The following is a 14,263-nucleotide window of genomic DNA, read 5'->3' on the forward strand; positions in this document are numbered from 1 at the left end:
AATCATCATGAAAGAATTTGGAAACTAAACTATATTTAGCAGCTAATCAGATCAGTAAAATGAATCAACCTGGGGCATTGCTAATTCATCAAGTTTAAACTAAAACAACATTAAGATTTGAAGCTTCTACAAATAACTAAATCCAAACAAGTCCAAGATAACATCAAATATAGCACACATAATGTTCTTCTCTTCCAACATATGGGTATAATTAAACTAGGGTCATTTTTTAGTCAAGAGGTCAGTCCAAACAAAACACAACTACCTCTTTATGATGTGCACTAAAGGGAAGAAATCAGCACAGAGGCTCAGATCAAGTGAAGATGGGGCATATTTCCAGGTTTGAACTGGCATGTGGTCATTTTATGGTCTAGCGACCTATGCCTACCCTCAAACAGTTTTAGATCAGTACTTCAACTACTTTTAAGCATGCTTAACAGATGAAGAAACCAGGCCAACTTGTTAATAGAAGAATAAACTGAAAGTGTAACCAAGCTTTGTCATGCCTAACTTTGAAAGAAGAGAGAAAGAGATATATATTGAGAGAGAGTCAAAGCAGACGACTTATCATTGATTTAAAACATATATGGGCAGTCAGGTATCTCAATTCTTAGGGAATAATTATGATAACATTAGTTAGGTTTAACCTACCAAGCTGGCTTCAAAATGCAGATCCTTAAATACACCAGAGTTTCATATCACAACAAAGTGTCCAGAACCCTAAAGTTATAAAAGATATAAGACCTTGACATTCAACAAAGGATTTTTGGCCAGAAAAATTAAACAGAGGAGTACTCTCAGGTGAGAGAGCTTGAAACAAAACCATCTGTTAACCTAAAGTTATACTTGACCAGGAATTACAATTGAACTACTAACCTATAAGCCAATACTCAACAAAGTCACTTATAAGATCAAAGCATGAGTGAATCATAAACAACTTATACTACTTTGTGATAAATAAAATCAATATCCTATCCCACTGCAAACGTGGGATACATAAACTAACAGATCTGGCAAAAATAAATAAGTTCAACTTTAAAAGGGGTTGTCCTTTCCCTACACAAGGCTGTAATAACAGTAACAACTGATTTGTTTTGATAATATAAGTGAGTAATATACTTAGAACCCTAACACATGAAATCATCTTCTAAAGTTGGACTTAAGATTCAATATTACTTGGTTAAAGCAGCTAAAACAAACAACAATATTCATTAGGCTGAGATTTGCTGACTTAGATTAAGCCAATGATCATTACAAATGAAACTAGTAGCAAGTATTTAGAGTTAAGGCCACAAAAATAACACTCGAACTAAAAAAATACCTATAACTAACTTCACATTAACTAAAGAGAATTGAGATAAACTAACAGCCATACTAACAGTGCAACAAGTTCACGGTTTAAGCCAAAACAGAATCAGCACTATATGATTACAGCTAATCTACACCAAGCTAACCACATATTAATTAACACTAATTAGCAAACAATCACATACCAGACAGAATTAAAGACTAAAATAAAAGGGTTGAGGATTACCTTCTTCGTGACAGCGAACCGAGGCTATTGTCGTCGTCGAGTCTCCGAATCCGCTCGAAAAGCTTGTCGTCTTAGCCGAGAACTTGAAAAGAGATCTCGACAGCCAAAGAAGAAACTTAAAGTTAAAAGAGGATTTTTTGAGAACTTAGCAAGAACTATGGATTTTTTAGTTATGAAGACTTATGGAAAAGAAAGGGATTTTCCAATTCAACTTTAGAGTAAATATAAGTTTTCTCAAAATTCCCAGCCTGTTTCAAAGGGGATTTTCAGCCTTCAAAAAACCTATCTAGAACAGCCCAGGAAGGTCGTATATATAGGCAAACACTGAGGGGGTTTCAACAACTTCTTCAAAGGGAGTTTAGCCTCTAAATTTCGAATCAAAAGAGGGGGGAAAATCTGAAATTTCAAAAAGAGGAAATGATGAAGAAAAAGTGACGGATTTTCACCTTTTCAGATGGGTTTGATGGCTGTGGATTCGCTCTTTCCCGTTCTCAGAGGTCTCAATCGACCTTTTTATGAGTCGTCAAGCTCCATTTTTAGAAAAAGGGAGATGGGTGATGGGAGAAAAGGTGACTGGTGAGGCCAGTGGCGTCGCTGACCACGTTAATCCAGCGGTCCGATAGCGTGGTGGTGGTGACGAGGTGATGGAAGTGACGGGGTGGAGGCGTTGGGGGTTGTGCTGGTTGAAGGGATCGTTTGGTTTGAAGGAGAAAGAGGGTCGTTTGGTTGAAAGAGAAAGAGTTAGGGTTTTTGTTTGGTTAAGGCTGATTTAGGTGGTTTGGGCCGGGTCGGGTAGTGGGCTGGGGCGGGTTAGTGGACAATTTTTTGGGCCACAGATTTTTTGTAGAAAGGGGAGAAGGGAATTGGCCCAATATTATGGATAGATGACTTAATTTCTAATCCCTTTTTACTTCAATCAATTAATTAAAATATGCTTCTTTGTCTTAATTAATTCCCCACAAAATGCATACCTATATAAATTATGACACAAGTAATTTAATATACGCATTTAGTTTAAAAATAGAGTAAAAGATGATTAATATGGTAATAAGTAAGATTAAAGGAAAAATGTCAATGCCAATATTGATATACGAATATCAACATTATTATTATTATATTTTTTTTTGAATGATTTTAATTATAAAAAAAATGTTTAGTCATTTTCAATTATAAAATATGATGTTTGGTCATTTTTAAGAGACAATAAAAATGTTCTTAATTTTAGCGAAATATATCTCGAAAAATAGTGTAATAATTAGCGAAAATATTCCAAACTCATTTTCGGGGAATTTTCACGACTGAGAAGCATAGTGAAATTAATTAAATAAAAAAGGAGGGCCAAAATTGGGTGTCAACACTAGATGTATCCATGCCTTTTTACATAGAGAGCTAAATGAAGTTGTTTATCCGTGGCAACCTAGAGGTTTTGAACACCCCGGTTATCCACAACATGTGTGTAAGCTAAGGCATTCAATTTATGGATTGAAACAATCGCCTAGGGCGTGGTTTACTCGACTTGCGACTTATCTTTTGGACCTTGGCTTTAAGCAATCTACCTCAGATCACAAAGATGTCCATTTTCGCCAAGACAATGCTATTTTGATTCTCCTTATTTATGTTGACGATATTGCTATTTTGGGATCCTCAAAGATGCTTGTTTCTGAATTTATCACTTCCATGAAGTCAGAATTTGCGATGAAAGATCTTGGTTCTCTTCATTACTTTTTAGGCGTAGAGATAGTTCAAAATACTGATGGGGTTCTTCTTATGAAACGGAAATTTATCTCCGATCTTTTGCATCGATTTGATTTAGGCAAGTTAAGCCAGTCCAAACCCCTCTTTACAATAAGCTTGATTGGCATTCTGTGGCTTCACCACTCCTTTACACGACCGGATATACAACATGCTGTGAATATGGCATCACAATTTCTGCACCAACCTCCACTTATTCATCTTTAAGCTGTTAAGCGAATCTTTCATTTTCTTACAGGAACAGATACACATGGGTTGCAGCTCTACAAAAATTCCTCCATCTCTTTAACAATATTCTCAGACTTAGATTGGGCAGGATGCACAGCAACTCATCGCTTCACATCTGGATTTTGCATTTTCCTTGGGAATAATTTGATTTCTTGGTCGACAAAGAAACAACCAACTGTTTAGGGCTCGAGCATAGAAGTTGAATATCGTGTCGTGGCTGTTGCAACTGCTGATGCTATATGGATACAATTTCTCCTATGGGACTTGGGTGTTTATCTTCGCCATTTCATACTTGCAAAATGTGATAATATTGGTGCCATCCATCTTGCACATAATCCAGTCTTTCACTCCAGATCCAAACATGTCGCTTTGGACTATCATTTTATTCGTGAGAAGATTAGAAAGGGAGACCTTATTGTTTCTCATGTTCCCACCTCGCAACAGCTTGTGGATGTTTTTACTAAAGTTGTCTCTGTTACAAAATTCAAGGAGTTTCTTGTCAATCTTCATGTTCGTTCCTCCGCTTCAGATTGAGGGAGGGTGACAAGGATATTATTGTAAATATAATTTAGAGAGTCATATTACAATTAATTTTCTATTTTCAGCTTCATACTTGTATTTGACCTATAAATAATACACGTTCTGGCCTTGGCTATTCAAGCAGGCCTTTTCGATCTTAGAGCTAGTTTCTATCTCTTAAACTTCAGCTCAACTTAAAGTGTAACAAATAAACTCACACTAAGCATTTTCGTACTTTCTTTTACGTTGTAAAAATGTTATTCCCTCTTATCTCATTTGTTTGACATTTTCCGCTTTATGAGATCCAAACTACATGAATTTATGTCGGACATTTTAAGTTTTTTTTTTTTTTTTGCCAAATTGAAACGAGAAGAGTTGCATCTTATAGTAGTTTATTATGTAGTTTTCAAATATATAAATTATAATATTAAAATATTGAGTTAAGCTAATTCAATTTAACTTCAATGTTTAGTCAAATTAACTCTCGAAAAACAAAATTATCACGTAAATTGCGGACGGAGGTAGTAATTAATGACTTATAGCTGCCTTGGCATCAATCAAGGCTTACTAAACATATGTGTCATGGTATAAAATTTCGGTCTTCGTTGAATAAATATTGTTTATTTAAGTAAGTCAGACAAAAATTGACGCATATCAAGTTCATCCAAAAGTAATTGACTATTTAAAAACAAATATAAAAATACAACAAAACATTAATAGAATTAGTACCAGGTGTTTTAGTAGTTTTTTACGTCTGCTAATTCTTAGTTCTCTAGGACTACCTGCTTGTTTTTTTTTTTTCATTTCGTTTATCTTATTATCGCGTTGTTGTTACTATATCTTATTACTGTTGCTTTTTCATTTTTCCTTGAGCCGAGAGTTTATCGAAAACAACCTATCTACCTTTTCAAGGTAGGGTTAAGATCTGCGTATACTCTACCCTCACCAAACCCCACTTGGTGAAAGTTTATAGGGTATGTTGTCGTTGTTGTTACTAGAATTGAAATGTAACATGCTAATACTGCTTCATTCTCTCCAAAAAAAAAAAAAAAAAATCTTTCTTAAAAGAATAAAAATTCGAAGACGTAATGGATTTTCGTTGTTGACTTATGAAAGACGCTTAGACATGAATTGAATGTGTTATGGAATAGAAGAAACTAAAGAGAAACTTGAAGAGAGAATAAACTAAAATTCTTTATATTGATTCTTGAATTGTTTCTTGCATCGAAAAATAAAAGTCTACATCTCTATTTATAGAGAAATAAAGAGAATAAAATAAAAGGAAATATATTATTTTCCTTATAGATACTAAACTAAAAGGAAACTAAATATTCTATAATTAATGTAGTAACTAGACTTAGAAGGAAGCTAAATATTCTAGAATATTCTTAGCAAAAAAAGTAAGTATATTTCTACCACTAATTAAATCACGTTGAATGGAAGGAAAGTAAATTTTAACATTCCCCCTCAAACTCAAGTTGGTGTATCCAATTTGAGTTTGAAGACCTTCTTCTTCTTGAAAGCCGTGTAAAATTATCTTTTAAATTCATCTTCACTAGACAATTGTAATGGTTTTCACTTTTCATCAATGAAGATTTGTGAAGCGCATTTAAAAATATATTGATTCTTGACATGGTTCAAAATAGGTATGGATAAAATTTGTATGGATTAAAACAAGTATTGGTTAAAAATTAGTATTGATTAAACATTGGAGCCTGATGCGTTGAAAGTGAGCACGGGTTAAAAATGAGCCCTGCGTTAAAAATAAAAGCAAGGGTTAAAATTGGTTTAAAGTAGCCCGCCGTTAAAAATAAATGCAAGGGTTAAAATTGAGTTGAAAATTGATTAAAAGTGGTTGAAAGTCATTCTTCTTCAATGAAATCACAAATCCATTGAGATGATGAATCTGGCGCTGATACCACTGTTATGGAATAAAAGAAACTAAAGAGAAAATTGAAGAGAGAATAAACTAAAACTCTTTGTATTGATTCTTGAATTGTTTTTTGTATCGAAAAATAAAAGTCTACATCTCTATTTATAGAGAAATAAAGAATAAAATAAAAGAGAATATATTATTTTTCTTATAGATACTAAACTAAAAGGAAACAAAATACTCTATAATTAATGTAGTAACTAGACTTAGAAGGAAACTAAGTATTATAAAATATTCCTAGCAAAAAGGAAATAAATATTTCTACCACTAATTAAATCATGAAGCGGAAGAAAAGTAAATTTTAATAGAATGATATCCGGAAAAGCAGTAGTATTTGAAAATGAAGTGTGTGAATGAGAATTTTTTAGTTGGAATCAATTTTTCAAATTTGAAAAATTATCTTAAAAAATAAACCAAAAATCATTATAATATATAAACAAACATAACTTTAAAAACATTTTAAAACAAAAATCATGTCCAAAACGGGTTAGATAAGCCCTGAATCTCAAATTAATAATAATGCAAACCCACATTTCAAAGAGATGGGTAGTCCGGTCATTAACGCACTGGCATATATTGCTTCCATTAAAATAGCGGGAGAAAGCCTTTTTCAACAGTGGGTCGCATTTGTTTTCTTCAAGATTTCTGCCTTTTACGAAAACACCAAGGAATGTAATTCCAGCCACACTCCCAGATCCATCCCTTAAAAAAGTAGTTCTTATAAGTTATAATACTCTCTCCGTCTATTTTTACTTGTCTTGTATATTGAAAATAGTTATCTATTTTTACTTATTCTGTTAGAAAATTAAGACATAATTTATCATTTTATACCTAATTTATCCTTATTATTAATTATTAAGTTGAAATTTCAAGAATTCTTAGTGGCCGCACAACTTTATTAATTTCATTAGATGACTTATTTCTTCCTCCCGGCCAAATTGAGGATTTAGTCTCTAAAAGTTTGTCCAAAATAATTAAGATTTTAGTCTATTAAAAAGGTATTTTATTCTTATTTCAAATTTACTCTTAACACATTTTTAATTTAAAGAACCAATTTAATGTTTGCTATAATTTCAAAGCCCCTTTTAATTAAGAGTATTTTAGTCAATACAACTCTAATTTTTAGGGATAAGTAAATTTTTTAATTCATATGTCCAAAGTTAAAACCTCAATATTAATAGTGGTAAATTTGTGTACTATTTATGGTTTCTTAAGGGTTGTGTCTAAGTCAATGTAATGGAACTAGGAGTACTGGCTTATTAACAAAGACAGTAATATTGTGTGTTACGAGTACTTAACAAGAAATGATGCCCCTTTGAGTCAGAAGTGTTATTTTAGTCAAACAAAATGAACTTGAAGAAACTTCAATTTCCAGATCAACTTCAACACTTCACTTCTTCCATTAAAAGGAAAGTAGTTTCTGGCTTTGGTTTTTGCCTAGTAACTTCATTCATTATTTTGAGTCTTTTACTATTGACTCTCTCAGTAAAGACTCCATTTTTAGGATCAGTATTTAATACTTTTAGTTACCATAATACTTCCATTCTTTCTTGGCCCTTCTCTGCATTTCCTGATAATAATAGTTCTAGTGCTAAAGATTCACAGCAATTGCGCATTTTGAATGGAACTTTTGAAAGAAAAACTGATTTTTTTTTAGGAAATGCTAATGTGGGAAATTCCTCCAAAAAGGTGAATATTCAAGAAGCAAGAATTACAAACAATACCCATGTGTTAAATGTGTCTCAAGTTGATAAAAATGTAAAAAATTCCAGTGAAAGTGCTAATTTTGATGGGAAATTGTTGAACTTTTATGGGGATTGTGACATATTTGATGGTGAATGGGTTAGAGATGATTCAAAACCATATTATCCAGCAGGGTCCTGTCCTTATATTGATAGGGATTTTGATTGTCATCTTAATAAGAGGCCAGATGATACTTATGTTAAGTGGAGATGGCAACCATATGCTTGTAACATTCCAAGGTAAATCTGTTTAAATATGAATTATTACAAGCTAAAGTTCAGATTTTGTTTGCTATATGTAGCATATTAGTATTGCATTTGTTATATTTAAGTAGATCGGTTTGATTTGTGCTATTGGCAAGCCTCATATCAACTTTAATACCTTTCAAGATTCATTTAGTTCTCTCTATTTCTGGATTTAACCTTAGCTTGTTTGGATGGTTGTTACATATTTTCATAATGTGTTGTATTGTTTTATATGGTACTGTATTGTTTCGATGCATATAACATTCCTAGGTAGATCTCTTTAAATATGAATTACTATAAGCTAAAGTTCAAATTTTGTTTGCTAGTGTAGCATACTGCATTTGTTAAATCTAAGTAGACTGGTTTGGTTTGTGCTATTGGCAAACCTGATGTCAACTTTATTACCTTTCAAGATTTAATCAGTCCTCTTAGTGTGTGTTTGGTTTGGAGGAAAATATTTTTCATGGAAAAGGTTTTCCTAGAAAATATTTTCTTGGAAAATAAGTTGGTTTGTTTACTTATTTTCTAGTGTTGGGGACGAGACAATGAGCCTCGAATTGCACATATGGAACTTGTGAATTCATTTTTAAGGACCTTGTTTTCCTAGAGAAAATGTTTTGTAAGATATTTTGACCAACCAAACATGGGAATATTGGAAAACATTTTCCTACATACCAAACTCACCCTTACTATTTCCTATTGGTGTGTTTTTGGAAACCATAGCACGTGCATATAATTTGCTTCATACTCAGCTACCTGAGATGGCCTTAGATAGGATGGGAGGTTATGGAGGACTCAGATTAGGATAAAGGGCTAGTAGGTAGTCCCGCGTATCCCTTCGTGCTAATAGTCGCAGTTTTGATCTATAGTTTATTTTCCTTTGATTCCTGCTACTATATGTTGTTTCTTGTACTTCAATTATCTTATTTATCTGTGGTAGCTACTGCTCCTTTTTTTCTGCTTTATCATGATTTTTTCACTTTCGTTAGTTTCGTTTTCATATTGCTTTGAACTGCTGGTGCTTATCTGACCTTTTTTCGTCATGTTTTCTCTTGAGCCGAGGGTCTTTTGGAAACAGCCTCCTTATCTTCTGAGGTAGGGGTAAGGTCTGCGTACACTTTACCCTCCCCAGACCCCACATTGTGGGATTTCACTGGGTATGTTGTTGTAGTTGTACTCGGCTACCTGAGATGATGTTTTAATTCTGTGCCTAGCAGCCTAAATGCAACTGATTTTCTGGAGAGACTGAGAGGGCAAAAGCTTGTGTTCGTGGGAGATTCATTGAACAGAAACATGTGGGAGTCCCTTGTTTGCATTCTTCGCCACCGTGTGAAAAACAAAAAGCGAGTTTATGAGATATCGGGGAAACACAAATTCAAAAAGAAGGGCTTTTATGCATTCAGATTTGAGGCAAGCCACCAAAACTCTTCCGCAGATTCTGATAATCACCAATTATGTTTCATTTTGAAATCTTAAACGTCAAGTCATGCCTTGCTTGCAGGATTATAATTGTACTGTGGACTTTGTTGGCTCTCCATTTCTTGTTAGAGAATCATCTCTGAATGGCAAAAATGGATCGTTTGAGACACTAAGGTTGGATTTAATGGACCACACAACCTCTATGTATTATGATGCGGATATTATAATTTTCAACACAGGCCATTGGTGGACGCATGAGAAAACCTCTAGAGGGTTAGTACTATATTTTTTTTTTCCCCACAAGTTAACCTCTAGTGTTATTGTTTGTGTACTAACTTGGGATCTTACAGGGTAGACTACTACCAGGAAGGTAATCACGTGCATCGACGACTCAAGGTTCTAGAGGCATATAAGAGGGCACTTTCTACATGGGCAAGTTGGGTGGATAAGAACATTGATGGAAGCAGAACTCAAGTTATTTTTAGAGGATATTCAGTCTCACATTTCAGGTATACTTCTTTCTTTTCTGTTAATTTCATTTCTAGCACAATATGGGGAGCCATTGTTCTGGAACACGTGTTCCCCTTCTAGAAACAAATAAGTTGAAAGAGATTTTATAGGGCACTTTTGCCGGGAATCGGCAATTTGAAATTTCTGGTTTGCCATTAACCATAAGACTGCGAAAGGAAAAGAGAGAATCATATGTCAGTTGCTAGAAAGGGATATGATGGTTTGGTGGAGTTAGGATGACAAACAAAAGGAGGTTGTACCAGTGATTTTTCTAACTTTGATGATGGCTTAACCTCAGGAGGAATATCTGACTGTCTAGTGTATTGAACACAATTAGGTGGGAGAAAAAGAGTAAATTAACCATTTGACGGAAATACTTGAGTCTTCCTGTAATTTTCATATCTTCAGAAGCTTACAGTGAGGAGTGATAGTTCACGATTGCTTTGGCATTGAATAAACCTTCCTTGCAAAACTTCCTTTCTTAGTATAACAAGGTCTACAGTATTGTTGGATATTGTTCAAGAGAAGCGTGTGTCGAAAGATAAAGGATGAAACTTTGAAACAAATATGTCAAACAATGAATGGGATACCAGTTAGAGGATGTCAAATTATTGTACAATATACAACAACAACAACAACAACAACCCAGTGAAATCCCACAACGTGGGGTCTGGGGAGGGTAGAGTGTACGCAGACCTTACTCCTACTAAGGTAGGACGCCTGTTTCCGAAAGACACTCGGCTCAATAAAAAGCATAAAAGGAGGTCAGATAAGGCTAGGAAATTCAAAGCGATATGGAAATGCAAATAACGAAAGCGACACAGATAAAATAGAGTAATCAAAGTACAGAAATAACGGATAATAGCGAGTAAATCGAGCACAAGAAATTATACATAATGCGCCTACTAATAAGGAAGGATAACGAGACTATCTACTAGCCTACTACCCTAATCTAGGTTCTCCAAACCCTCCTATCTAAGGTCATGTCCTCGAAGTCAGAATCGCGCCATGTCCCGTCTAATCACCCTCTCTCCCAATACTTCTTCGGCCTACCCCTACCTCTTCCGAAACCATCCACGGCCAATCTCTCACACCTCCGCACGGGGCATCTCGTGTCTCTCCTCTTCACATGCCCAAACCATCTCGCCCTCGCTTCCCGCATCTTATCTTCCACCGAGGCCACTCCCACCTTGTCCCGAATAGCCTCATTCCTAATCTTGTCACTCCCGGCGTGCCCACACATCCATCTCAACATTCTCATCTCGGCAACTTTCATCTTTTGAACGTGAGAGATCTTAACTGGCCAACACTCCGCCCCATACAACATAGTCAGCCTAACCACCACTTTATAGAACTTGCCCTTAAGTTGTGGTGGCACCTTCTTGTCACATAGCACTCCGGAAGCGAGCCTCCATTTCATCCACCCTGCCCCAATACGATGTGTGATATCATCGTCAATCTCCCCGCTGCCTTGCATGATAGATCCAAGATACTTGAAACTACTTTTCTTTTGGATGGCCTGGGTACCGAGCCTCACTTTCACGCCAACCTCCGGAGGTGCTTCACTGAACTTGCACTCCAAGTACGCTGTCTTGGTCCTACTCAGCTTAAACCGTTTAGACTCCAAGGTATGTCTCCAACCCTCCAGCTTAGCGTTAACTCCGCTACGAGTCTCGTCAATCAGGACTATGTCATCCGCGAAAAGCATACACCATGGCACCTCACCTTGAATATGCCGCGTCAATCCATCCATCACCAAGGCAAATAAAAACGGACTAGGGCCGATCCTTGACGCAACCCCATCACAACCGAGAAGTGCTCGAGTCTCCTCCTCCGTCCTTACCCCGATTTTGGATCCTCATACATATCCTCGATCACCCTAATGTAAGCCACGTACACCTTTAGCCTCCAAGCATCTCCATAGATCTCTCTGGAACTTTGTCGTAAGCCTTTTCTAGGTCGATGAATATCATGTGTAAGTCTCTCTTCTCTCCCGACATCTTTTGCTCACCGCCTCCCTCACAAGATGGATGGCTTTCTCGTAATAGAGCGTCCCGCATGAATCCGAACCGGTTCTCTCGAAAATAGACACGCCTCTCCTCACCCTCATCTCCACCACACTTTCATAGTATGGCATAGTGACCGATACCTCTATAGTTGTTGCAACTCTGGATATCCCCCTTGTTCTTGTATAGAGGGATCATTACACTCGACCTCCATTCTTCGGGCATCCTTGCCGTCTTAAAGATGACATTAAACAACCTAGTCAGCCACTCCAAACCTACCGAGCCCGCGCTCTTCCAAAATTCCCCAGGAATCTCGTCAGGTCCGGTCGCTCTTCCCCTGCGCATCCTACGAACAGCACCCTTAACCTCCTCAACCTTAATACTCCTGCAATACCCAAAATCGTGACGCCTCCCTGTATGTTCCAAATCTCCCAACACAATGTCTCTGTCCCCTTCTTCATTCAAGAGTTTGTGGAAGTATGACCGAAGTCCGGAGAATATAAATAGGAAAATCTAGTAATGAACGACAATTGGACAAGCATTATACTAAATCTAAATCTGATCACTACATGCTAAAAGTGCGGAGAATTGGAATAAAAGATGTAGAAGATTTCTTTAACTGCCAATCTGCTTAGCCTGTTGGAAAAATAAAACTCCCTGTGTTTCAATTTGTTCGTCTTACTTTCCTTTTTAGTCTGTTTCAAAAAGAATGTCTCTTTCCTTGTTTGGCAATTCTTTTAATTCCAACTTTCCACATGCATGTTTAAGACCACAAGATTAAAGGGCATTTTGGTATATTCGACATATCTTTTAATTTAAGACCACAAGGTGCAAAAGTAGTTTTTTTTTTTTTTTTTTTACTTTCTTAAACTCCGTACCAAGTCAAAACAAGACAAACAAAAACGGAGGGAGTGTTCTGTTAGGGGTAGTCCTTGGGAAGGCGTGGTGGGCTTGGGAGATGGTTGAGAAAACTATAGGCTTCTAGTAGCTCGGGACTTCCCTATTTTATTTTTTCGGGTTTGCTTCACGCTACATCAGTGATCCCATGATTGTTCTTCCAACTATCCCAGAAATCATAGTGTTCAAAGTGTTTGTGACTGCCAACTTTCAGCTGTAACACTTGGTGTGAAGTAAAGATTGGAATATTTATAAACCAGCACTATTTGTGCCTCATCTTATGGAAGAATATTATCAGCTCGTACCAAGGTACTTCAGTTATTTCAAAGTTAAGAAACCTGGCAAATTGCTGGTATTATTTTCTCCTAAAATGAGTCATTAATACTGTTTGATACTGTTCTTTCATATCAAATTTGCTTGTTGCATGTAAATTATATCATCTGCTTATGTTTCATGCTAGAAATTCAATTCAGAGATTTTATAATCCTAATAATGCAATTTCCATACTAAAGTCTTTGTCTTGAAGGGCCACACGACTTTATCTCTTTGAAGAAGGACGAACTGTTCTTTATATACGCAACACTCAATTAATATGACGTCCAAAATCTAAAATCACGAATCTTGTGCTGCTTGGGTCACTGTTTGGAAAGTCTGCAATTAAGTAATTAGCTTCTAATGTTTTTTTATGCAGGGGTGGTCATTGGAACTTAGGCGGACAGTGCGATAAAGAAACCGAACCAAAAAATAACAAGGCTCATTTGACAAAGTACCCTTCAAAGATGAAAGTCCTCCAACGTGTGATTATTAATATGACGACTCCAGTAATTTATATGAACATTAGTAGGCTTACAGACTATAGAAAAGATGGCCACCCCTCAATTTACAGACAGGGGTATGAACAGATTGCCAGAGTACATGCTCAAGATTGCAGTCATTGGTGCCTACCTGGAGTGCCCGATAGTTGGAACGAGTTGCTATATGCATCTCTGCTGAAGAGCAGACGAGGCTTGTGGAGGAACTGATTGGAAAGGATTAATGTCCAGTCATTTTTATTCTTTTCTAGTCATTCATTCATTGTATTTTGATTTGTGTCGATCATGAGTCTGCTGTCCCTTATCGGGACATAGCATCTAGTAAGCTCTAAGCCTAAAGAAGTAACGTTACTGAGGCTCTTCCTGCTAAAATCAGTCTTATGTACCATTGTGTTCATGTAACCACCATTCTATAACGTAATCAGCTCTAATGTATATTGAACTTCAGCAGTCATGCAATGAATAAACACCCCCCCCCCCTGCCCCCACCTACACACACGCACGCATATTCCCCTGTTGTTGTGACTGGCGCGATGGTGGTGCTGGTTTTTTTTTTTTCATTCCATTGTTTAAGCAGTTATGCAATGAATAGCATCTAGTTAGGCGCTCACCCATTCTTTAGATTAGGTCTGGGGATCGTGTGTCCGAGACATGCTCCGGGCATG

The 14,263-nt window shown here is 36.3% G+C and overlaps 1 protein-coding gene across 2 annotated transcripts; it reads left to right on the plus strand.

Annotated features, from left to right (window-relative positions):
- The first annotated feature begins 7,251 nt into the window (after positions 1-7,251).
- On the plus strand, positions 7,252-14,045 carry LOC132059736 (protein trichome birefringence-like 2). 2 transcript variants are annotated; one of them, XM_059452479.1, is made up of 5 exons: positions 7,252-7,948; positions 9,169-9,364; positions 9,456-9,646; positions 9,724-9,882; positions 13,478-14,045. In XM_059452479.1, exons 1-5 carry the CDS (start codon positions 7,314-7,316, stop codon positions 13,806-13,808), a joined length of 1,512 nt encoding a protein of 503 aa, XP_059308462.1. In that variant the 5' UTR covers positions 7,252-7,313; the 3' UTR covers positions 13,809-14,045. The 2 variants fall into 2 exon arrangements, with proteins under 2 accessions (XP_059308462.1, XP_059308463.1); XM_059452480.1 differs by having other exon boundaries at positions 7,253-7,948; positions 9,172-9,364.
- Positions 14,046-14,263: the final 218 nt, after the last annotated feature.

The sequence above is a fragment of the Lycium ferocissimum genome, chromosome 6 (assembly GCF_029784015.1).
Source record: "Lycium ferocissimum isolate CSIRO_LF1 chromosome 6, AGI_CSIRO_Lferr_CH_V1, whole genome shotgun sequence".
NCBI lineage: Eukaryota > Viridiplantae > Streptophyta > Magnoliopsida > Solanales > Solanaceae > Lycium > Lycium ferocissimum.